Source organism: Penicillium bovifimosum (genome assembly GCF_028826915.1).
Source record: "Penicillium bovifimosum strain IBT 22155 chromosome Unknown utg000006l_segment0_segment0, whole genome shotgun sequence".
Taxonomy (NCBI): Eukaryota; Fungi; Ascomycota; class Eurotiomycetes; order Eurotiales; family Aspergillaceae; genus Penicillium; species Penicillium bovifimosum.
The window spans coordinates 1,386,595-1,410,982 of NW_026622715.1; the positions used below are offsets into that span (position 1 = coordinate 1,386,595).

Genomic DNA, 24,388 nt, shown 5'->3' on the forward strand with positions numbered 1-24,388 from the left:
TTGCCTCAGCTGCTGTATGGGATAGCGTAGCGACGGGTGTATTCCCAACGAAGCTCACCCTGTGCATAGGTTGTAGGTTGATGATGACCCTCAAATATTCTCTGCATGATAAAATCCTCCATGCCGCCGAGATGAAGCAATCTCAGGCAGAGGAGGACCCCAAACCCACCTGTATGTTCTCCCATCTCGGAGTCGAGGTTCGGGTTGATGGAAACTTCGGTATGAAGAATGACCACCGCCGTGCACAGGACAGCTAGACTTCTCAATCTCGGTATTTCCGGGTATCCTGTCATCCTCTTCAAATCTCACAGCTTTGATGTTACTGCCGCAGGCGGTTGTGTGTTGCCTGTGCAAGGTAGTGCGAGCACTAGTACCTGGTGTTGGGTGTGGAGGGTGACGATGAGCTCGTTCATACAGCTCGCTTGGATTCCTTGAATGGTAGTGATTTTGGTTGTTATTGGATACGTGGTGGTGTCGTTCACTTGTGGTCTGCCGTTGATTAAACGTATGGGCAGAAACGTGATGATGTTCGTCTTCGCTCGAGTCGGAAGACTGAAATCTTGGTTCGGCATGCGTACACGAGCTTTGATGTTGGTGACGACCGCAGTTGTGACGTTGGCCTGTGGGAAGGGTGGATCTGGCGTTGCTTCTGCGAAGTGTCAGGAATCGGCACATATATGCAACCGAAGGATAGGCCGAGTCTCACATCTTTGAATGAGACTCGTGGCCGCGAAAGCGAGGACAATGATAACAATGAATTGTCTCGTTTGGCATCATTTCAGGGAGAATGGGCTGAGGATCATATTCATCGGTGTTATGGTAGTTCAGACGAAGGTCGTCGTCTCTAGAGCAGGGTGTGGCTCGAGGGATGTGACACGGGTGACTTGCACTGTAAAATTCACTTTCCCGAAAGCTTCGATGATACTGGTTGAAGGCGTCTTCTCTTATTTCTTTGTGATCATATTCTCTAGTATAATACATTTTGAGATGTGAATGAAGAGAGACGGGCAGATGAGCGGGAAGCCGGGGAGATATCTCAGGGAAGGTACCTGGATATCCCTCATGTCCCCATCGATTTCTCTCAGTCTCATGACTCTCATCTGACAAGCAAACAAACAATGCAACCATTTTGAAATGTGACTAGGCACATACCCGCTTCGTCCTGTGATTGCCCTTTCCGTTCTTTTCAACTATCTTCTACCTATCAGAGCTGGCATACTCTCGCTTCTTCATACTTGATGTGCAGCTTCTACAACCATGGAGATTCTCGAATACTCCGAAGAGTTCGGTGGCCCCGCAGATGGTTACGCCTTCCAGAAGACAACCGTGGTCTACCAATTATCCGGCTCCATCTACCGTTCCTTCTCACGAAAGCGATATGCATCGAAAGAAGACATCGAGTTCGGCGACCTCTACAGTACCAACAAAATTAAAGGAGCCCTCGTCTTCCCCGAATTCTCAGATAAGTTCACGAAAGCACAAACTCCCTCGGGTGGATCGACTTGGTATCTGAAAAGACCTAGCCTTTCACCTTACACACCCAACTACCCATCCCTGATCCGAGATATGTGGGTCGAAGAAGTGAAGACCTGCGAGCTCCTGAAGAAAAATCCACATCCAAACATCGCTGAATATCACGGCTGCGCTGTCGTTGACGATGGGTCGATTCGAGGCGTCTATTTCACGAAGTATGATCAAACGCTCATGGACCGAGTGAACCCCGCGAGACGCAGCAAGGTGGATTTTGCCTACGAGCGACGCGGAGCTGATCGAAACGAGGTGGAGCTTTGGCTGCAGGATATTACACGGGGTTTGGAACACCTCCACGGGCTGGGGATCGTCCACAATGACATCAACCCGTGCAACATTATGTTTCAGGGTGACACCCCTGTCATCATTGATTTTGACTCCGCTCGCCCGCATGGACACGATCTGAATCTGGTTAAACGCACAAGTGGGTGGCATGATAGTAAGACCATTGTGGCTTCGCCGGACAATGATTTCGCTGCGTTGCAGGAAATTCAGCATTGGCTTCTTGGGGAGGTTCATCGGTTCCAGTTTTGACTTCTGCTATTGAATATCAACTACGGTTCTTTCCATGTCTAGAGACGACGATTACCTTTATCTCAACTACCATGGGAGTGATATTGTTCGCCCGACAAATATCGAGTCGAGCGCTTGATGAGGCAATGAATTATTCTTTTACGCCCGATTTTACAACTAGAAGCACTATCCTAAAGCATAGTTAGGAGGTCAATCTCATGAAAATTTGTATCCCTAAAAGAACGTGTTCCGAAGGGTCTATGAGGGCTCGATGCAGCCTGAAGCCATTGTCAAGTTCGTAGCTGCGGGATCAATAATGACATGAACGGAGTGGTAAAGCCAGTTGCCCAGAATTATACAGAAACCTCGAAACTGCCCTCTTCATTCCACATCCAGAATATAACCAGACGACGTGGGAAGCTGCTTGCTGTATGTCATCGAAGGCGTGAACTGCTGTACCCATTCAGCACGGATAGTCAAGAATGCATCGCAGACTGCCTTGACAGCGTCATCGCGGGAATCTCCACAGCTCTCGATGTAGACTTTTATTGTCAGTAACAGAATCAACTGGAAGAGTGCGAAGACCTACATTTCACCTTTGGCTCTGTCCCAGAACCTCGGAATGTGAAGCGAACACCACCCTCCAGCCACAATGTAAGCATTTGGCTTGTCGGATCTTCAGGCAGATCAGGCTTGTTATCAGGAGTGCTGGAGTCATAACCCTCTGTCAGATCCCTCCATCGCAAAATTTTGAACCGACCAAACTGCATATCTGCCAGAGCAGAACTGCCTCTGATTCCTTGGAACAGCTTTGTGGTGAGCTGGGGATCAGGGGACCGGAAGTAATTGTTCAGAGTCTCATGATGGCCGAACTCGCGGAAGAGTTGCTGTAGCTTGGCATATGCAGTTAACCCCTGCGCTCTCCATTTTGCCTCCGCGGCGAGAAAAACGGCAGCTGCCGTGATGCCATCTTTGTCATAGCACACAGACGGGAACATGTATCCCAGAGCCTCCTCATATGCAAACCAGACTGTCTTTCCTTTATTTTCCAGATCTCGTGCAACGTTGGCCATCCACTTGAACCCTGTCAATGTCTCCACAAAGTGGATTCCCTTTGCAGCCGCCATCTTTCCAAGCATGCCACTCGACACCGTGGTAGTTAGCACTGCAACGTGGGACCAGTCTCTGCCAGCGTCGAAGCCATCCAAGATATGCGAGGCCAAGAGTACACCAACATGGTTCCCAGTCAGAGTATGCCAGTTACCACTGTGAACCGCATTAGCCATGTTCCCTTCAGAATTCTCAAAGAATAACACTTACTCGACTTTCTCCGCTACAGCGAAGCGGTCCGCATCAGGGTCATTCGCGATGATCAAGGTCTTTCCTTCTTGATTGGCAGTCTCAATGGCGAGGTCCAAAGCCCCAACCTCCTCTGGGTTGGGGAAACTGACGGTGGGAAAGTCAGGGTCGGGCTTCTCTTGGGCAGCAACAATCGCAAAGTCGTTGATACCAAGCGAGCGGCACAGTGTTGGGAGGACCAACCCTCCCACGCCATGCAGAGGTGTATACACGAACGGTCTTGGGGGTTGCCAATCTGCCACCGTAGATTTCTAAAATACAATTTGTCAGTCTGAATGCCTTGGAGGCATCCCGCTACGTACCATAAAGTCTGCGACTTGGCGGCTGTAGTGAGGCAGCAGTTTCTGGTAGGCATCAGCGTGCAAGTATTCGCTTGGTTGCAGCTCTGCCCATGCCGTCGGCCACGGCTCAAGGTTCTCCTGGATCGACTGGGCGATCTCGCCGTCCTCGGGACGATTGATCTGGGCCCCAAGGCTCGAGTAGCTAGGAGGTAGAACTTGTCAGAGATCTCGATCACATTGAAACTTGGACCTGGGACCCTTACACCTTATAGCCTGTTAACCAGTCAGCAAATAATCTGAAAAATTCCACACATGAGTAGCATACCATTGTCCTGGGGCGGGTTCTACATGCTGATCAGCCAGTACATCAATACTCCAAGTTAGAGAGTGAACTTACGTGGCTCGCGGTCACCATGATACCTGCAGCCGCGCCAAAATAGTTCACACCAAATGCTACCATTGGCGTCGGCCCTTCCTGGTTGAAGAACCACACCGGGATACGTTGCGCGATGAAAGCGTTAGCCGCGAGGGTGGCGAACTTCGCAGAATTGTGGCGCGCATCATGTCCAATAACGACACCGTTCGCAGCGATAGCAGAACGCTTGTCTCGAATAAACTTGGCCAGTCCCTGTGAGGCTTGGATGACTATCAATGAGTTCATGCACGAGAACCCCGCTGCCATGCGACCTCGCAAGCCAGCTGTTCCGAACTCAATCCCTGGATACAGATCAGATATGCGAGACACACAAGACGGAGAGGAAACTTACGATTCTTGAGTCGCTTCTCCAATTCCTCGGCATTGGAGTCTCGCAGATGTTCTATTTCTGCGCGTGTGGTCGGATCCTATACTCAAGTTAGTGGGGGAGATCATGCCACCAAACAAGATATAGGTATTTGTATTGACCTGATCCCACTTGAGCCATTGCTCAGTCAAGGATGAAATTGATTCCTACAATAGTTAGCTTAGAGCTATGCGGATCACCAAGGAATTCGTTACTCACAGCCATATCGGAATGTTGTAGGTGCAACAATCACAGGCTACAGGCGGCTGGTCGGTCTCCGCTCAGTGTCCGCTGTTATCCACCTCCGCCCCATAGCCCCTACACACTTCATTTCTGCCTTCTCATTTCAACTTCATCTTTGTCTTCTTCTCATTTGCATTTGCATTTCAATTCATTTGCTCTTTCAAGTTGGTTGCGATGCCATTTTAAACTGTCGTTATTGGACCAAATCCACCTCACCGCACCTTCACATGATGGACATAGCATCCCGACCGTCCCGAAAGGACATCTTGTCTCGAAGATACATCGAAGGCCTCATTGCAGAAGGCAAACACATTATAATCTACGAGGGTCGTGTCCTCAAGGTGGACGCATGGCTTAAATACCATCCCGGGGGAGAGAAGCCAATCAAGCACATGGTGGGCAGGGATGCGACTGATGAGATCAATGCGTATGTGTTGGAACGTCCCCCAGGAGCTGAGCCTGTTCTAACCGAATCCCGTCATATACAGATTACACTCCCAAGAAGCCCTCCAGCGCATGCTCTCGTATCAGATTGGACGATTCGAAGGGAGCTGGATCAACTTCCGACCTCCGATACAGGGCGGCACGTTCCATGCCTATACCGACGATACGTGTTCCAGCGAGGATGATTCGACAACACGGGAAAGTTCCTATACATCCAGTCAAAACGGGTCTATTCCCCCGTCGCCAATATTCGATGCGGTCGACTCGAAATCCACTGCGTATCACAGACCGGCTGTCACCATCGACTCTGCAAAGGAACAACCCCAGGCTAGGCCTGCCTTCCTGGATGCGAGGACGCGGGAGGAGATTCTCTTCGATCAGGCCAAATACCCGTCGTTGGATGCTGCAAGGCAGGAAGAGATCAAGCGTAAATACCGCGAACTGAACGAGCGCATTAAGGCCGCTGGACTCTACAACTGCAATTACTTCAGCTACTTTATCGAAGGCTGTCGATACACCCTCTTTGCTGGGCTGTCCTATATGTTCCTCCGCATGGGATGGTGGGCGACTTCAGCATTCTTCCTCGGCTGTCTCTGGCATCAGCTTGTTTTCACTGCCCATGATGCTGGTCATATGGGCATTACACACAATTTCCATGTGGATACCGTCATTGGAATGATCATTGCAGACTATCTCGGAGGACTGAGTCTCGGATGGTGGAAACGAAGCCATAATGTCCATCATATCGTGACCAATGAGCCAGAGCATGACCCGGATATTGAACACATCCCGTTCTTCGCCATCTCCCATCGCTTCCTCACGAGCCTCCGGAGCACCTACTACGATCGCGTCATGGCCCTAGACGCGCCGGCACGATTCTTCCTCAAAATCCAGAATTACTCCTACTACCCCATCATGATGCTCGCACGATTCAACCTCTATGCATTAAGTTGGGAGTATCTGCTGAAGAGACAAGCCCCCAGAAAAGGCCCCGCGTGGTGGCACGTCTGGTTTGAGCTTGTTGGCCAGGTCTTTTTCTGGACCTGGTTCGGCTACGGTGTCATGTACAAGACGTTACCCGATGCAAGCAGCCGCATCATCTTCCTCCTCATCTCACATGTAGTACCCTCGCCACTTCACGTCCAAATCACCTTGTCTCACTTTGCCATGTCGACAGCCGACCTCGGCGTTACTGAGTCCTTCCCGCAGAAGATGCTCCGCACCACCATGGACGTCGACTGTCCAACCTGGCTCGACTTCTTCCACGGAGGCTTGCAATTCCAAGCCATCCACCATCTCTACCCACGCATTCCGCGCCACAATCTGCGTCAAACGCAGAAGTTTGTCTTGGAATTCTGCCGTGATACTGGTATCCCGTATGCTATCTTTACTTTTTACGATGGGAATAAGGAGGTTATTAGCCGGCTTGGTGAAGTTGCGAAACAAGTCCGCCTCATGGAAGAGTGTCGCAAATCTATTGCGGAGGGTGGCGTCTTTTCAGACCACCACCATTGATAAAGATATTGTTCTTTTTTTGGTTCCTTGCTGGTCAAGTACGAACCATCTGGTGAAACATGTCACCACGACCGCCTTAGACATAACCTCATTATATGCCTTGGGGCATCTTATGAATCAAATGTATGCTATTTCTTTTTTTATAGTCTATCGCCTCCTCCGTGGGAGCCCATTGAAACTGTATGGTAGATTACATTCGTGGTCATGACCAAATAGCGGAATCAGGAAAAAGGGCCAGGGGTCATTTGCAGCATGTCATCAAACATACACCAAACTGATCCTTTCAAATGCTTAACCAGGCATAGCACCGCCACGCGCCATCTTCTTCGCGTGCTGCTGTCGACGATTGTGATTCGCCCGACTCCCCTTATTCTCTTCCTTCCGTTGTCGTGCCGCGGGCGTATCCGGCTGTCCAGACGAAGGACCACCGCCCCGACCACCACGACCTCGACCGCGGCCACGACCCCCACCACGTCCTCTGCCGCCCCTTGCAGAAGACTCACCCTCATCCTCTCCATCCTCCTCATCCTCCCTCGGCTGTGGCCGCCTGTAAGACGTAGCACGCAACTCAGGCTGATTAAGAGCCCCACCAGCAGACCCGCCAGCATCCATAGCCAGCCGATCCTCCAGTTTAGCGAGCCGCTTAGGGTCACGGGTCAACATGACGGCCCAGCCCTCGATAGCCTCGTCTGTCATATCCGTCTCGCGCTTCAAGGACGCACGCGGCTGTGAGCGGCGGGTCGCGGAGTCGCGGGCGAAGAGACCCGGGTTGGACTTGTAGGTGCGGAAGAGGAGTGTGTCGACGTCTGCTGCGCGACGGGTGCGCTGGTCTGCGTCTGCTTCGTCTGCGCCGGCTGCGACGCTGTCGATGGTACCGCCTACGTCTGCTGCGTCGTAGGTATCGTCGCGCTCGTCTTCGTCTGAGTCGAAGGCTGCGAGGGCGGAGAGGATTGCGGCTTTGTTGGCGGCGTGTTTGCTATCGGAGAGGAGGGTGTCGGCTGTTTGGTCTGCGTTGACACGGCCGAAGTGGAGTTTGCCTTTTCCGGTGCTGGAGCGGCTTAGCTCGGCTATGTCTACGTCTTTGTCGAAGATGTTTTTGCGGGGCGGGAGTGGTTCCGGGCTTAGTGGTGGGGTTGGTTGGGGTTGGAGGTGGCTATGGTGGGGTTCGCTTGTTGGTGGTAGTTGCTCGGATCGATCTAGAGATTGGAGCTCTAGTGGAAGTGAATCGTCGAGGAGGTGGGCGATGATGGTTTCGGGGTTGTCGTTGTAGAAATCCAGGAGCCGGACGATGAAGGCTGACCCGAGATCTGGGAAGAGGTCTTGTACTTGGGTGACGAGTGACATCTTGTGTGCATGTAGATCTCCTTGAAGTATTGGGTCTGCGGACACTTCTTTGCCTTTATCCACTTTTTTGCGTCTTTGATACCGGTGGTGTAGTGATTGCGATTCCACCTGATACGCGCGTAGGCTGGTGATGAGGTCTTGCCCCCGGGTCTGGGGGTGGAGACTGGTGTATCGTTCCAGTCGGATGAGCAAGTCCGAGGAACAGACTAGGTCGGAGAGTAGGGTCGATTCCTTTTTCATCTTCGGTGCGCCGATCCGGGCAGCGGCTTTGAGGCTGAACAACTGATCCAGCAACAAAGACATGTTTACAGGTTCCTTCAGTAATGAGACTAGTCCGACGTAGGTGTTCGCAACTAGGATCCTGCGGAACTCCTCTCGAGCACCTCTTGACTGGTAAGCTTCGAATATCGTATCCAGGAAGTCGGAACCCGCCATAAGCTCCTGGCCACATGCTGGCAGCACGGAAGCAAGGATAGTCAGACGGCGGATGTCAGATAGCACTTCTGGATTTGATGCTGAGTTGGCTGAGGAAAGGTTCTTGATCACAGTTGCTTTTGCCTTATCAATACTCGAGGTGATCTTATCATGGTGCAGATCCCAGGCATTTGATAGTAACGTCTTCAAGGCGGCGCTGGAAGGGTAGCAGCAAGATATATTCCCAAGGAGTCTCCAGTCCAGGATCCCATCTGGTGGGTTAGGGAGACCTAATAGGTATCGTCTGGCTGTCAAGAAGCAGAGCTTCCGAAGCTGGCGAGCTTTAGGTCCACTTTGTAGACTAGAATCCCCCGCAGCCGTGGATTGATAGTAAGATCCAAGGAACTGGGATACTGATGCATCTTCGGCAGCTGTGTCTCTGAACTGTTGATCAGATGCATTCAATCGGATACCCAGCAGGGCCATCCATGCATCTAAACATGCTTCCCACTCGTCTGATGGGATTGTCCTCCGCACTGCGGGGGGGGGACCGGAGCCAGCTGTGGGAATTCCACCATTGAGGTGAGCTAGGCTGGCTGTGACTGGGGGTAATGCAAGAAGAACGAGTGAATTGAAATGAAGAACAATTGCAAGGACAAACTGCCGTCAGCTCATGATTTATTAGTATCTCAACGCTGTCGCTAAGGCGGTCATCCAGTTCAGTCCCGTTTGGGTGATGACATAAGCAACTAATCCAAGGGCACCTAAAGGGGTTTAGCGTGCGATAACCGAAGCGCCAAGACTTTCGCACTGAACTTTTTGGATATCGAAATCTCGATCCACATTACTACCAACAGCCATCATCACTTTACCGAGCCTAGCAGTTCAGGTCTTGACGGCATTAGCCTTTTAAATTGTGCGCGCTCCCTCCTTTCCTACTCTTGAACCTCACTAACCCCGTTCAAGTTCCATATCATTCAAGATGTCTTTCCAGAAGCCCGAGAAGGAGTTCGGCGAGGGCCCTGTACGTTGTCCCTGCCGTTGTCGCCGTGTGCGGACGGTCAATGCGATGTCGTCGCCGCATAACAATTGCTAATCACATCTTGTGTGCTCTACAGAAGGTCCACAAGATCCGCATCACCCTCACCTCCCGCAAGGTTGCCTCCCTCGAGAAGGTCTGCCAGGAGCTGATCGACCGCGCTCGCTCCAAGTCCCTCCAGGTCAAGGGTCCCGTCCGTCTTCCCACCAAGACCCTCCAGATCTCCACCCGTAAGACCCCCAACGGTGAGGGTTCCAAGACCTGGGACAAGTTCGAGATGCGCATCCACAAGCGTCTCATCGAGTAAGTTTTTCTCCGCCTCTTCCAACGTGGAATCATAGCCTCTGCGTCTACAAGATCCAATTGCTGATATACTATAATAGTCTCCTTGCCCCCACCGAGACTGTCAAGCAGATCATCATCAACATCGAGGCCGGTGTTGAGGTTGAGGTCACCATTGCCGCATAAATGCGCTAGGCTGGGCTTGCATCAGGGAGGGATCGTGGACTAGTCTATTTGGAGCGCACTGCATCACTTTGAAACTTGTCCTGACTCGCATGACTCGTTTCGCGCTGCGGGGATCCCGTTGGAACCTGAATAATCAAAAATCAAAAATGGAAACATCTTGAAACAAAAGTACTCTCTAGCATGCAGTAGTTCGTAGTTTGGATCGTGGAAATCGTGAATTGGTTTGTAGTAGCTGTAACTCGAGCGATTGTAATTACACCCACTGCAAGTATGAAGCAAGTATCTGTCCTTCATTCCCCGAACGCCGTTGCACCTTTTTTGAGCACGCACCAAATATAATGCCCTGTTGTGATGTGGAGGATGATGCAATGCACATGGCTCAACCCATGAGTCGCGAGAAAATGGATAAAGATAACCAGGAATGAGGGGAGAAAGCCGATGCTGACTGGCCCTGAGTCTCAAAAATCGAAGCTGAGCCACTCCCGTTGAGGCGCTAGAGCAGGTATATTGCCGTCCTTGAAGTAGCCATTCTGAAGGAAGAACTGATACGCTTCGACAACTTCCGGAGTGTACTCTTCGGGCTTGCCTTGAGAATCCTTCAAATTGGCAGCATCCGGTGGTCCATTGGGGAAATGAATTCGAACAAAGGTCTTGTTATCTTGTGGATGGAGATAGCATGGATGGCTATCAACATACTTGACGGGGCGACCCTTCCACATTACAAGTTGCTTGGTCGACGGGTTATGTCGAGTCTCGCCTTCTAGCTGTGGGAGAGGGTTGAGGTCTTGGGGATTATCGATTTTGATGAATGCACGGGGGCCGACGTTGGCGTTCTGCACCGGTACACTTGGCACGCTCGGCGCTGCAGGCTGAGCAGCGGGCTGACCGAAAGGCGATGGAGCTGGTTGTCCAGCAGGCTGACCAAATCCACCGGTAGCAGGCTGCTGGTTCTGAGACACCTGGCCGAAGGGAGATGCAGCAGACGGCGCACCGAATGGCGCGGCTGCCGCTGGGGCCGATGGCGCACCGAATGGGTTCGGCTTTGGGGCTTGCTGACCAAATGGCGATGGGGCAGGCTGTCCAGCAGGTTGGCCAAAAGGCGATGGAGCTGGTTGTCCAGTAGGCTGGCCAAATCCACCAGCAGCAGGTTGTTGGTTCTGGGAGATTTGGGAGAAGGGAGATGGAGCGGCTGGGGCAGATGGAGCACCGAATGGGGCGGCGCCTCCCATGGCTGAAGGTTGACCGAATGGGCTCGGAGTTGCAGCTTGCTGACTGAATCCTGGCTTGCCAAAGGCAGGCTGCGCTCCGAGAGTCGAAGGTTGGCCGAAGGCAGATCCGCCCAATGTAGACGGTTGTCCAAAGGCCGGAGACGGCCCCATGGCAGATGTCTGGCCAAATCCGCCGGATTGGCCAAGTCCAGAAGGCTGACCGAAGGTCGAAGAGGGAGCGCCGAAGGCTCCAGCTGCAGGAGCGGAGCTGGGTGCATTTTGCTGGCCAAATGGAGAGGGCTGGCCGAATGGTGCTGGTGCCTGACCGATAGTAGCCTGCGTTTTGCCCTCGACGATGTCGATTCGATTGGGATGTTCATCCTTGCCGTCAATGATGTATTTGACAGCACCATTCAGGTCATTCAGTGAGACTTCTATCTGTTGCACACACTCCTGCCATAAAGCTGAAGCTTCTTGAACTGCTTGGTCTAGGTTTCCAGCAGCTGCCAATTCATAATGTCGAAGTCTCATCTCTTCCATGCTCCGCTCGCGGTGCGCACCGCCGAATAGCTGGCGCGGGACGTCTTTGTTAGGTGCGTACGCGGAGAAGATCCATTCTGGACGACCCTGACCTGCGGTCAAATCAAGCTTGATGTCGCTTGGCCTCACTCCATAACTGCTCTTTTGTCAATCATAAGTTCTTTTGAAAAGCTGAGGACTCGACTTACTCGGTTGCTTGTTGGGACTGATTTTGGCCTGTTATAGATTTGCGGTCAGCTTTTGAAGCATGAGGCACAAATGGCCTGTAAATCATGGCCTTGGTCATGGATCGGGGCGGGTCAAGATTGCTTTGCGGAATGGGGACTAGGGACAGCATAGAGCAGGGTGGGTGTATTGATTGTATGGATAAGATACAAGATGGAAAAGGTAGGGAAAGATATTGAACAAACAAAATTCGCAAGCATAGCAAGCTGCAAGAATATATTTTCATTGAATGGGCATTTTTGACTGAGAAACGCCAAATCCAACGATTCATCTGACTTACCTCCAAACCCTCCGGATAAGGCCCCGAATCGATTCCCCGAAGGACCGGTCGTGGCTTTGCCTGGATGCTCAAACCTGCAGCGATCTGAAGAGTTCTTAGCGTGACTCATTTTTTAAATAGTCAATTGTTTCTTACCTCCAAATTTGCACCGACCCTGCTGGTAATAAGTGCATACCACCATATCTGCCGGTTTAGAGCTGTTTGCTTCCAACCGCTCCCCTTGGGACCCTTGCTTCGCGCTGAATGACAGCTAACACTAAGGCTCGGCTTAGATAGCAATTATAGTACTCCCTGGAGAGTATTAGTGCCTCCAGCAATTTGTGAGGCGAATTGGGACAGGATTGGGAGTGCGCGTCAAGAGGGAACTCGTGTCGTTTGGACTTTTTAGGGAATCGGTCCGTATCTCTTATCGGAACCGCGGCGTCGCAGTCTCAGCACTTGGTTTCACGTTTACTTGAAACTCGATTGGATTTAACTCACTTTGAGCTTGCTTTGCTCTTGAGATTGAAAGAGTGTTGAAATGCGAGAGGGAAATGATTGAGAGGAAATGGATAGTCCCGCAAGATGGATGTCCATGAGAGTTCCATCGGGGTTGGTGGGTGCAATCGCGGGCATCACGGGCATGGATATATGTCGGCATGGGAACAACCTCAGCCCCCGTTCTTATATTTACTTTTTGAAAACCGCATGGATGGAAGGTACCTAGTAGTTCCTAAAGTCGCAAAAGTCATTCTAACTCCAGTCCAGCTTCCTAGCTATCTTTGTTGCAAGTAATTAAACATTCCAATGTCAACACACTGGTTTTGGGTATCATCTAGATATGTCGTATGCTCCCCCGAAGGTCATCCCAGTTCAACCCATCAACCTTCTTGCCGCCCAAAGATTCGAGCTCCGGAGCAAGTCCCCCGAGACGCCCAGTTGCCAGGCGTCGCATCATCACGGTGTCCTTAGCCCCAGGCAGGGTGCTGGCATTGCCTTGTAGTAAGACGTGCTCAAACCACTCTTCTTCATCCTCATCAAGCGGGAGACCAACCAGTTCCATCGCACGTCTGCCACGGGTTTGACTAGGGCTGGTCTTGTGCACGAATTCAACCAACTGCTCGAAGAAGTCCCGGCGCAGAGCTTCATCATACTTGCGCGTGAAGTAAAATGCCTCCGTCACATTGGATCGAGCGAGTGTGTCGAAGAAAGATTTGCGGACCTTGGCACTCGCAAGAGGGGGAGCAACGGTGAGATAATATGCGATTGCGAGGCTATCATCGTGCTTGGGAATATTCGTAAGGGTCAGGGCGTAGAGAATCTCATCCGGGAAGGTAGGGATGAGTGAGGGCTCAGTAAGGAATTCCACTGCTCGCTATTGTATCATGTAACTGTCAGAAGATGTCCACCTTGAAGATTGTTACGGACCTACCCTGAATTCGAGCCGATCCAAGTGCCAGAGACCCTCAATGAAGAAGCGATACTTTTCGGGGAGGTGGCATTGCTGCGCGAATTGGGAGGAAGCCTCCGGTGCAGCACGACAGTCCTTCAGGATGTAATAGATCAAGGACTGTTTGTGATGAATGTCAAGTTCTGAGGAAACAATGTGGTTGTATACTGTTCGCAGGTCTGCATTCGACTTCGGTGGATAGATCTTGGTCACTGTAGAAAGGCAATCAATAAGTACAAGTCTTCAAATGCAGAGCTCAAGTCATAAGATGTACCTCCTTGGATGCCGAGCAGACCTAAAAGTCGATCGGCGAAGAGCTGGTCCAACGAGCGCCGGTTGGCTAAGATCTGGTCAAAAACCTTTGGCTCATATGAGTATTTCTTATTAAATGAGAAGACCTGGTCAAAATTCTCCCATGGAGCCATGTTGGGCATAAGCAAAGAAGTGATGACTTGAGTGAGAGCTTCCCAAGTTAACGTCTATCAAGCTCCGCGGAGGAGTAAATTACAGTACAGTAATTTACAGCAGGACAAAGCGGTGAAGGCACTGTTATGGCAGAACACCCGCCACTTTACCCGTTTGGGCACGAGGTAAACAACCCACTTTGAACCGACAAAACCTCCGTCAAACTCTCATCGCCCCTCCATGCAGACGTCTACTTGAGCTGCACACCATGGCTTCAGTAAAGGGCAGAACCTCACGCCGTTCTGCTCCTCGGCGTAGTTACGTCATCGAAGACACTTCTGAATCAGAAGACCCCGGAAATGTGACACCAACACCCGATGCGCAAGATGACGATGATGAGGTGGAGGAGGAGTACACACCTGTCCCCAAGAAAGCAAGGAGAGCTTCTAGTAAGAGGTTAACTCTGGATCCGGTCACACCTTCTACTGTGCGCCCGGCCAGTAAAATCCAGGAAGCGACAACGGATGATTCCGATGCGATGGATACCGATGGAACGGACACCGACGCGATGGAGATTGATGAGCAGGGCGAAAATGACGAGAATGATGAGAATGAAGAGGGGATCAGTATCGCTTCGATGGAACCTGATCCTGATTCTCCTTCCGGTAAAGCGGCGCTGAAAAGAAAAAGTATGCCGCATCCCCGCAAGAGCCGTGGCTCGATCACACCCAAGCCAGCACAGGGCTCACTCCCAACTCCAGAGCCGTCCGAATCCCCAGAGCCTCAGCCGAGAGCCGAGCGCGCAAACCTGCCACCTTTGTCTGACATCACCGAGTCCGCCGTGAATCAGTCGCCATCGAAACAATCGGAAGAGCCCAAATCCCAGATCTCCATCATCAACCCCAATTCGACAGTCTTAGAGAGACCTATGGATATTGTGGCCAAGTCCAGAACACAAGCTCCTCAACAGCTTGAGGAGTCTGGAGCGCCCAAGCCCCGAATGATTATTGAGAACCTTATTCTGACAAATTTCAAGAGTTACGCCGGCCAGCAAATCGTTGGTCCCTTCCACGCCTCCTTTTCTTCGGTTGTTGGGCCCAATGGTTCTGGCAAGTCCAATGTCATTGATTCTCTACTATTCGTCTTCGGCTTCCGCGCTAGCAAGATGCGACAGGGCAAGATCTCCGCGTTGATCCACAACTCTGCCCAATATCCCAACCTCGCATACTGTGAAGTTGAGGTGCATTTCTCACAAGTCCTCGATTTGCCCGACGGTGGCCAGGAAGCGGTCCCAGATTCCCAACTAATTATTTCACGACGCGCCTTCAAAAACAACACCAGCAAGTACTACATGAACAAGAAGGAGACAAATTTCACCGCCGTGACGACCTTCCTTCGAGATCGCGGAATCGATCTCGACCACAAGCGCTTCCTGATTTTGCAGGGTGAGGTCGAGTCGATCGCGCAGATGAAACCGAAAGCCGCGAACGAACATGACGAAGGCCTGTTGGAATATTTGGAGGATATCATCGGAACTTCAAAGTACAAGACACCTATTGATGAAGCGGCGACCGAGCTCGAAACCCTGAACGATGTATGCGTGGAGAAGAACAATCGTGTGCAGCATGTGGAGAAGGAAAAGGCAGCCCTGGTGGATAAGAAGGATAAAGCTCTGGCTTACATCCGCGAGGAGAACGAACTGGCCCAGAAGCAATCGGCGCTCTATCAGATCTACATAGATGAGTGCGCCGACAATGTTCGTGTGACGGAAGAGGCCATTCTCCAAATGCAGGAGTTGCTTAACATGGAACTCGAGAAACACGAGGGAAATGAATCAGGCATCAAAGAACTCGAAAAAGCCTACAAAAAGGGCGTTCGCCAGTACGAGGCGATGGAGAAAGCTACCCAAGACCTGCTCAAGGAGATGGCCAAGTACGACAAGGAGTCTGTCAAATTCGAAGAGAAAAAGAAATTCTTGCTTGGCAAACAGAAGAAGCTCGAGAAAGCCATGCAAACCAGCCGTCTTGCCGCCTCCGAATGTCAGAGCTTGGTTGAAAAATTCACCGACGACATCAAGAAGAAGACTGCCGAGACGACGCAATTCGAGAAGGAGATGGTTGCCGAGGAGAAGGAGCTGAACTCCATCCGCGAGGGCCTCAAGGGCAAAACGCAAGGCCTGTCTGATCAGATTGCTGCCAAGCAGAAGTCACTGGAACCTTGGAATGAGAAAATTAACGAAAAGCAATCTGCGGTTGCAGTCGCTCAGAGTGAATTGGATATCTTGCGCGAGCGGGCTAATGCTGGCGCTGTTCTCCTGGAGGAAGCACAGGGCAAGGTTGCTTCGATTGAAGACAGTCTCCAGACCAAGCAGAACGACCTCGAAGAACGACAGGCACAGAAAGAGACTTTGGAGGCTGAAGTGGAGAAGCTCAAACACGACCTTAAGAAATACGCCGGTCGTGAGCCCGAGGTACGTGCGCATGTCTCGAGTGCGCGTCAAAAGGCAGAAGAGGCACGAGTCAGCCTTGCAAGCACACAAAACCGAGGCAATGTCTTGACTGGCTTGATGCGTCTCAAGGAGTCTGGCCGTATCGACGGCTTCCATGGCCGGCTTGGTAACCTCGGCACGATTGACCAACAATACGATGTCGCCATCTCTACGGCTTGCCCTGCTCTCGATAACATGGTTGTCGAGACTGTGGAGGTCGGCCAGCAATGTATCGACTACTTGCGCAAGAACAACCTTGGACGAGCCAACTTCATTCTCCTTGATCGTCTTCCCCGCCGTGACATGTCAACAATATACACACCCGAAAGTGTTCCCCGTCTGTTCGATCTCGTCAAGCCGAAGGATCCCAAGTTCGCCCCAGCTTTCTACAGCGTGATGCAAAACACGTTGGTTGCCAAGGACTTAGAGCAGGCAAACCGTATTGCCTACGGCGCCCGCCGATGGCGAGTGGTGACAGAAGATGGCCAGTTGATTGACGTTTCAGGAACAATGAGTGGTGGTGGTACCCGTGTTGCCCGAGGCGGCATGTCATCGAAACAAGTCGCAGACACCACAAAGGAGCAGGTCTCTCGGCTAGAATCAGATCTTGAGGAACTGGAAAGGAAATTCCAAGCCTTCCAAGACAAGCAGCGAAATGTGGAGGCTCAGATGAAGGAAAGATCCGAGGAAATCCCGCGAGTCGAGACAAAGATCCAGAAGATTCTCATCGAGATTGATAGCACCAAACGAAGCCTGGCTGATGCTCAGCGACGTGTGAAAGAGCTGAGCGCACAGCACAAGCCATCTGATTCCGATGAAGTTCAAGTTGCTGCGCTTGAGAAACAGATCGCCAAGGCCGAAAAGGAGATTGCGACACTGAATGACGAGAAGAGCGGCATTGAAGAGGAGATTCAGAACCTACAGAGCAAGATCATGGAAGTCGGTGGTGTTCGGCTTCGCGGACAAAAGGCTAAAGTGGATGGCTTGAAAGAGCAAATTGGCATGCTTGCCGATGAAATCTCGAATGCCGAGGGCCAGCTGTCCAAGAACGAGAAACTTATCAAGAAGCACTCCAAAGCCCGCGAAAGCTCGGAGAGTGAGATTGCACAAATCACTGAAGAGTTGGAGAAACTCGAAGAAGATGTCGCGAACCAGACCAATGAATCTTCGGATTGGAGACAGAAGGCAGACGAAGCACAGGAGGTAGGACATCCGGCATGTACCAGCACATTGGGTATATAACTGACCACTTTCAGGCACTCATTACCAAGAAAGGCGAGCTCAAGGATTTGAAGGATGAGCTTGATGCGAAGGTGGCTGAGCTGAACGAGACACGCGCCACCGAGATTGAGATGCGGAACAAGCTGGACGAGAACCAGAAGGCTTTGGCCGAAAACCAAAAGCGCAGTCGTTACTGGGAGGAGAAGCTTTCAAAGCTGACCGTCCAGAACATCAGCGATATTGGAGAAGAGCAAGAGCCTACAGAGCTTCAAATGTACACCAAGGATGAGCTAGCGGCCATGAACAAGGAGTCCTTGAAAGCCGTTATTGCTGCTCTGGAAGAGAAGGTCCAAAATGCTTCTGTTGATTTGTCGGTCATTGAGGAGTATCGCCGCCGAGCTGCCGAGCATGAATCTCGCTCAGCGGACTTGACCACCGCTCTGACATCGCGAGACGCTGCCAAGGCACGCCTGGACGGACTTCGATCTTCTCGCTTGAACGGTTTCATGGAAGGATTCGGCATCATCTCCTTGCGTCTTAAGGAAATGTACCAGATGATTACCATGGGCGGTAATGCAGAGTTAGAGCTGGTGGATTCCTTGGACCCCTTCTCGGAAGGTATCTTATTCTCGGTCATGCCTCCCAAGAAGAGCTGGAAGAACATCGGCAACCTCTCTGGTGGCGAGAAGACTTTGTCCAGTTTAGCGCTGGTGTTCGCTCTACACCATTACAAGCCTACTCCACTCTACGTCATGGATGAGATTGATGCCGCGCTGGACTTCCGAAATGTGAGTTCCTATCTTACAACCGTAATGGATCATTGTGCTAATCCTTTTTTCTAGGTCTCTATTGTCGCCTCATACATCAAGGAGCGAACGAAGAATGCCCAGTTCATTGTTATCTCACTGAGAAACAACATGGTAAGTGCCCTTCTCTTCGCTTGCAAGTCGACATACACTAACATGCTCTCCAGTTCGAGCTTGCTGCCCGACTTGTCGGTGTCTACAAGGTCAACCACATGACCAAGAGTGTGACGATCGAGAACCGTGATTATATCACTGGTCGATAATGACTGAGGATCATATGCCGCGTTGTTTTTGACTGTTCTCTTGTCTGATGAGTACGGGTTGTACGCTGTTTTTGATGATATCATGGGTCGGGGAGTTTTGGATATTCTGTCATTTTTACAATCATGCTCGTGCGCTTAGGAATCATAGCCAAAGTACATTCTCACATCCAATTCTGTAATCACACTCGTCAGGCGCGTTACTGAGCTGCGCGTTGCGCCGTTGGGCGCCTCCAGTGACGGCTATCGTACATATACGAAAGTGCAGAGGAAAGAAATAAGTCCATTTTTGCACCCGCTGATATCTCGGCTAGACCGTCTTCACTTCGTGTTCGGACACTGCCACGTTTGCCGCGGGCTTATGTGTAAACGGAGCCTGGAGGAATGCGGCAATGGAGTTAAATCAAGCGAAGCCGGTGTCTTTGGCGGGACTTTCTGGAGACTAAATCAGCCTTGGGAAACAGCCTGTCTATGTATGAATGTCCAAAGAACAGCCTAGAAGCGGCGAATTGCGCCACTGGAAGCTGGAATTCTATGCGTGAACTAGTCCATTTAGGAGAATGCAATCATTCCAGAGTGCAAACTGCAAATTGCCAATGTTCTATCTGTGAAGGGCTGACGCCAAACTTGACTCAATTCAGCTGGGCCACAATGCAATCTATCAGAAGCTTGAAGAAACATGAAAGTAGGCACAGCCGCACAGGGAGCGGTGCAAAGTGTGCAAGCAGGTAATGGGTCACATGCCCACGTGACCCTAATCCGACACCAGTTGGCAGTTACACAGTTACACTATCCCTTTGACCAAATCTGGGGTGTATCATCTCTTGTTAGTAGTCGGAGCTGTAGCAACATTCTTCCGGAGGTTGTACCGTTATAGACATGGTCAACGGAATATATCGAAGATAGGACGTCAGCTGGTAATTAGGTCGAGGGTATTCGGCCTTTTGAAGCGGTATCGCGCTGTTCTATCAATCAATCCCGCCCTTTCCCCAAAATGGATGTGGGAATAGCCTCGTTTCCCATTGCTATGGAGACCCGTGATCGAAAGCTCGTGATGTCACGGGCATCACCGAAGGCCCGTGATCGTCCCATCTCCTTCGAAGCTATAAATTCTCTGTCCTGGTGCCTCTTCTCCTTTCATTCTTGACCTTTCCAACTATCGTTGTTCATCGCTTTGGCCATCCTTTCTCTCGCATCTTATCGTTTGTTTTATCTTCCTTGACATTATCCATATTGTGCTTCCCTTTACCAGAAGGTTGGAAGCACGCGTCAATCAACAAAGCTCGCGGCCTCCATCCAACATACCTGCCTTGCCATGTCCCACACTGGCCTGGCTGACAACGATCTTGTGCAGAAGCCACCAGAGATGCCGAAGAGATGCGGCACCGACAAGTGACCTGCCCGCTATGATATTGATGCAGCAGTATCTTCCATCGAAGGTGCCGTTGTACCCAAGAAGCAAAACACCACCACTCGTGCTTCAAGCTTCAGCGTGAAATGTAAGACGGAGAATTACATGGAATCCACTCTTCCCCATCTCCACGCCTCTTCACTTGGGAGTTAAGACTGGCATATCCAGACCACCCACGCCTTTTCCATGAACCGAAGAGAGCCCGACCAATGGGGTGTCCGGTTGGCCAGATCGGAACCGTCGCAGGCCCTTGCTACGTTGCCTTGGGTCGCTCTCTTTGTCTGACCTTCTGTTAGAATCATGACGATTGACCACCTGCCATTCGGACAAACCACTGGCTGGCGGAGAGATCGGCGGGGGAGGTGGTTCATCTGGTTGCTCCGTGGTGTGGCTTATCTGCATTCCCTCCGCTATTGCTTCTGCATCGGACTCATAGCCCTCTTCTGATTCAGCAAACTCCGCATTTCGCACTCGAACTATTCCCGCCCCACGTATTCAATCAGGCTGGAACTGACGATGAGGCTGTTGGTCGGACTCGGGGGATTCCGCTTGAGGTGCGGGGGTCCCGCTCGAGGTGACCCTGGATCACTCGAGTCGAATGCGGCCTGGCGCGGCGATACATCTTCTGCTTCACCACATCGGTGCTCGCACGATCTTCCTGCTGCGCGCTGAGTCCAAGCCCTTGTGTCGCCTTTCTAGGGAGGCGAGACAACCTGTGTCAGCCCCATGAGCGAGTAACACCTTCATCACGTACGACGTCAATGTCTACCAGAGCGCCCACGGAGGCAGGCTCGTGGAGCGTGACGGTGTGCTGAAAGTGGTCCCCGACAGCGAAGTCCGACAGCGAAGTCCGACCCGACAAAGGATGCTTGTCAGAGGTGTTGATCATAACTCTTCACCATTGCTTTTGGCATTCGGGTACTGGTAGACTGTCAATATGATCTGTCTTCGACAGGACCTTCGCGCGGCTTGGTTGGATGCACTCTTCGCCCTCCGTCCGGTTTCTCTCTCCAACGACAAGACAGAAATGGAGATCGAGTTTTACTGGCAATGACTGTTGGAAAAAGAAAAGCCCAAGGCTTTGCTTTTCGAACTTGGCAGCCCAATGGCTGCTGAGCAGTAAGTAGTTTCTCTTGTCATTGGAAGTTGGTCGACACGTGATTGCTAACTGATTCAGGAACCTCCGCTGCGCAAACCACGTCGTCTTCTTGTCGCCCTTGATTGCCTCTACCCGGAACGAATACGATTCCGGGATGACCCAGGCCATTGGTCGTGCGCGTCGGCATGGACAGACAAAAACTGTCCATGTGTACCATCTGCTGGTGAAATTTACGTACGACGTGAATGTTTACCAGAGCGCCCATGGAGGCAGGCTCGTGGAGCGTGACGGTGGGCCAAAAGTGGTCCCGGAGAGCGAAGTCCAACCGGGAGAGATGAGGTACGAAGGCAAGGAGATGCCAGTAAAAACTGGCCGTTAAATGGTCTCCGACTCCGAGCTGGTGGCAGTGGTTGTTTCGTGTGTGACCCTGACCGGGCACTTATGTAGGATTTGTTGAATTGTTGATTGATGAATGTTAATGTACTATGTTACATAGCCCTCTTGCTCTTCCTGAGGTAAGACTCCTGTTGATACCACTTGACTTCTGAGGGTCTAGTTATGAGCCGCCAAGTCCTAGTACTCTACACCTCGCTGTTAAGTGGGCTGCATCCCATTCGACTCCGCCACCTTTGTAGATATCTTTACGAGATGCAGATCAAACTGCACACAAAGGGTAGAAAAAAACACAGAGTAAAAAAAATGCGATTGGTCCTGCCGTTTGCATGATAGGCTCCCACTCTTTGAGAATCTCTTTGTACTAGAGCCCGCATGTTGGCCGCGGGTTCTTGCATACGGAAAGAATACTAGGAATGCTTTCCTAACGCGGGTCAACAAACGTGATGGGCCGGGCTCTCATATGAGGTAGGCTCCAACAGGTTAATAGAACTTTGATTCGTCATGTATGCATTCTCGTGATGCCTAATAATGATAAAATATATCAAGACAGGAAAGACGAAGAGTTGCACAAACCACTCCGATCCCCAACGATCATAAAAACCAACACAATCATAAACGCCATATCATAACTGGATAGTGGTAGATATGCGGAACACAAAGGCCAAGGTCGGTCATCGGTTGTGTTGATCAAGGAAGTTGGAAGCATCAGACACACTTGAACGGCTTGGAGATAAGCACCTCCACGCTTTGGTCCAAGTTTCTTGACATAGAGACCTTCTACACGATGTTTGAACCATGAGTGGTCGTACTTCATCTTCCAACGCTGGGCAACTGAAGTATGCTGCGCAGGCGTAATGCGAATACTTCGTTGAAGCAGCGAGTGACCGCAAATTATAGCTGCGGCTGCTCCCAGTGCTCTGCTGACCTATCTTTCAGCTTCTACTTTGGTTTTGAGATGGATGTGAGTAGAAAGGCGGACCCCAGGAGTCATCGGTACACATTTCACTTTGTCATAACTGATGGTTGACGAAAACCATTGCATGGCTCTTGTAGTTGGTCTCAATCGATTAGCAAACCTACCAGTCAAATGGATCCGGGACACTACACAATCCCATGTGTTGTGTAAGTACATACTGGATTCAAAATGGGTGAACACCAACCGTTTGAGGAAAGGAACCTGTGGGTTGTCCAGCCATGAAGTCTAATGCGCATAATATTGTGGTGAAGTGTGACTCGCAACGCAGCGTAACTAAAGCACAATGTGACACGACCCTCCAATGCGCTCGCCTTAAACGATCTATTCATGTCCAAGATAGCAAGCGCTTATGTCGTCCTAAGGCTGTCATATGCTCGTGATTAGTCGTGCCCTCACTCCCTCTCACTTCATCTTCCCCTTTCTCAATCCATCCCCCATCAACCTCCATGCCCAGATCAACTAATATACCTGTCAAAACGAGCTTCTTCATTGATGATGTGTGGAATCGGTTAATGAGGCGCCTCGGCCCAAGACACAGACAATAGAACAACGATATGTGGAGACCCAGCCCGTCCTTCCCTAGGCTGCCTCGCTGCCTCGATGCCTCGCTGCCTCGAGGCCTCGTCTCTCATGGTAAGCCCGCCATCTCTGCCATCTCTTTCCCACCTTTTCATCCCTTTTCGTTCCCTTCATCTCCTTCATCTCCTTCAAATGCATCACCCCGACCATCTCCATGACGAAAGTTGATACTGATCACTGCAGACGACACGGAGACTGATGAGGCATCGTTTCCTCTCTTTCGTCTCTTTCCTCTCTTTCCTCTCTTTCCTCTCTTTCCTCTCCGATCATCAATGATGAACAGAGCTCCAGTTGCTCGGAGTCTCGAACTTAGTGAACTTCAATACCTCCCACACTGACGTTTACCGGTCATATTAAGGCCTATCCGTTCGTGCCTCAACAAGATACAGACAACTGCGGCATTGGCCCTGACATTGGACGAGCTTGATAAGATTCGACCGATCTTCGCCGTACGGTCATGTTCTTCCGCCATCGCGGACCTGTTATACGTCGACCCCGACTTCTCTTCAACCCGCGCACAAATCGAAGACAGCCCCGACTACATTGGGTTTGCGAAAGTCCACGAATCCCAATCGGGGAATGCGGTTGAGCAGGCTGCTACTCCGGCAGATGAGGAAATTATCAGCATGTGTGACGATGACCTTTAGAGGCCGAGTGCCTTTGAGATCCTCGAGAAACGGCAGAAGGATCTATACAGTAAGTAGGATCTAAGTCCATCTGCGAGGTCTCAATACTTACTCCTTCTTCCCGATAGCGTCGAAGATTGCTCATGAGCACCGTTGGTCCACGGTCACGTTGTGGAACTGTCTCCGGAATGGCTACCCACTCTTGAGCATCTACAATGCGTCTAGTCCCGACGACCAGCTGGACGCCAAGGGTGACGGAGGCGAAGCGTCCTAAAGCGGCGACCTTCAAGTTCCTACAGGCTTGCTTGCAAGACCTGGCGATAGCTCCTCATAGATATGACGACTTCGGGCCTGGAAGGTCTTTAGCTGCTCGCTGCAAAAGGCTTTCCTGTTTTGGTGGTCATTTCCAGTTCCGCAGTCTTTTCCTGTGCCCGCAGTGACTCGACCCACGGGTCATCCTCGATCTGATAGCCGGCACAGCAGCTCATGAGGGGGCGGAGTAGTGGG

At 51.2% G+C, this 24,388-nt stretch overlaps 9 protein-coding genes across 9 annotated transcripts; 5 read left to right on the forward strand and 4 right to left on the reverse strand.

Annotated features, from left to right (window-relative positions):
• Nucleotides 1–1,257: 1,257 nt before the first annotated feature.
• Nucleotides 1,258–2,064, forward strand: N7515_008174 (uncharacterized protein; the record flags this gene model as incomplete). The annotated part of the gene is made up of 1 exon (XM_056668918.1): nucleotides 1,258–2,064. One exon carries the CDS (start codon nucleotides 1,258–1,260, stop codon nucleotides 2,062–2,064), a length of 807 nt encoding a protein of 268 aa, XP_056518748.1.
• A 360-nt stretch (nucleotides 2,065–2,424) lies between these two features.
• N7515_008175 (phosphoribomutase PRM15) lies at nucleotides 2,425–4,690 on the reverse strand (the record flags this gene model as incomplete). Its single annotated transcript, XM_056668919.1, has 10 exons — nucleotides 2,425–2,585; nucleotides 2,633–3,309; nucleotides 3,364–3,653; nucleotides 3,705–3,885; nucleotides 3,947–3,956; nucleotides 4,009–4,027; nucleotides 4,081–4,400; nucleotides 4,451–4,526; nucleotides 4,588–4,632; nucleotides 4,685–4,690. The coding sequence occupies 10 exons, from the start codon at nucleotides 4,688–4,690 to the stop codon at nucleotides 2,425–2,427; spliced, it is 1,785 nt and encodes a 594-aa protein (XP_056518749.1).
• A 245-nt stretch (nucleotides 4,691–4,935) lies between these two features.
• N7515_008176 (fatty acid desaturase) lies at nucleotides 4,936–6,667 on the forward strand (the record flags this gene model as incomplete). The annotated part of the gene is made up of 2 exons (XM_056668920.1): nucleotides 4,936–5,135; nucleotides 5,197–6,667. The coding sequence occupies 2 exons, from the start codon at nucleotides 4,936–4,938 to the stop codon at nucleotides 6,665–6,667; spliced, it is 1,671 nt and encodes a 556-aa protein (XP_056518750.1).
• Nucleotides 6,668–6,958: 291 nt separating this feature from the next.
• Nucleotides 6,959–8,911, reverse strand: N7515_008177 (ASCC2 family CUE domain-containing protein; the record flags this gene model as incomplete). Its single annotated transcript, XM_056668921.1, has 1 exon — nucleotides 6,959–8,911. One exon carries the CDS (start codon nucleotides 8,909–8,911, stop codon nucleotides 6,959–6,961), a length of 1,953 nt encoding a protein of 650 aa, XP_056518751.1.
• Nucleotides 8,912–9,407: 496 nt separating this feature from the next.
• Nucleotides 9,408–9,932, forward strand: S10a (40S ribosomal protein uS10; the record flags this gene model as incomplete). The annotated part of the gene is made up of 3 exons (XM_056668922.1): nucleotides 9,408–9,449; nucleotides 9,544–9,767; nucleotides 9,848–9,932. The coding sequence occupies 3 exons, from the start codon at nucleotides 9,408–9,410 to the stop codon at nucleotides 9,930–9,932; spliced, it is 351 nt and encodes a 116-aa protein (XP_056518752.1).
• A 458-nt stretch (nucleotides 9,933–10,390) lies between these two features.
• N7515_008179 (FG-nucleoporin nup42) lies at nucleotides 10,391–12,017 on the reverse strand (the record flags this gene model as incomplete). The annotated part of the gene is made up of 2 exons (XM_056668923.1): nucleotides 10,391–11,816; nucleotides 11,869–12,017. The coding sequence occupies 2 exons, from the start codon at nucleotides 12,015–12,017 to the stop codon at nucleotides 10,391–10,393; spliced, it is 1,575 nt and encodes a 524-aa protein (XP_056518753.1).
• Nucleotides 12,018–12,999: 982 nt separating this feature from the next.
• Nucleotides 13,000–14,075, reverse strand: N7515_008180 (ELYS family protein; the record flags this gene model as incomplete). The annotated part of the gene is made up of 3 exons (XM_056668924.1): nucleotides 13,000–13,539; nucleotides 13,597–13,826; nucleotides 13,889–14,075. Coding segments are annotated over 3 exons (957 nt in total), but the record flags the coding sequence as incomplete, so codon positions are not given.
• A 212-nt stretch (nucleotides 14,076–14,287) lies between these two features.
• smc4 (condensin subunit SMC4) lies at nucleotides 14,288–18,797 on the forward strand (the record flags this gene model as incomplete). The annotated part of the gene is made up of 4 exons (XM_056668925.1): nucleotides 14,288–17,710; nucleotides 17,764–18,516; nucleotides 18,571–18,648; nucleotides 18,702–18,797. The coding sequence occupies 4 exons, from the start codon at nucleotides 14,288–14,290 to the stop codon at nucleotides 18,795–18,797; spliced, it is 4,350 nt and encodes a 1,449-aa protein (XP_056518755.1).
• Nucleotides 18,798–21,310: 2,513 nt separating this feature from the next.
• On the forward strand, nucleotides 21,311–21,683 carry N7515_008182 (uncharacterized protein; the record flags this gene model as incomplete). Its single annotated transcript, XM_056668926.1, has 2 exons — nucleotides 21,311–21,324; nucleotides 21,383–21,683. The coding sequence occupies 2 exons, from the start codon at nucleotides 21,311–21,313 to the stop codon at nucleotides 21,681–21,683; spliced, it is 315 nt and encodes a 104-aa protein (XP_056518756.1).
• Between the last annotated feature and the right edge of the window lie 2,705 nt (nucleotides 21,684–24,388).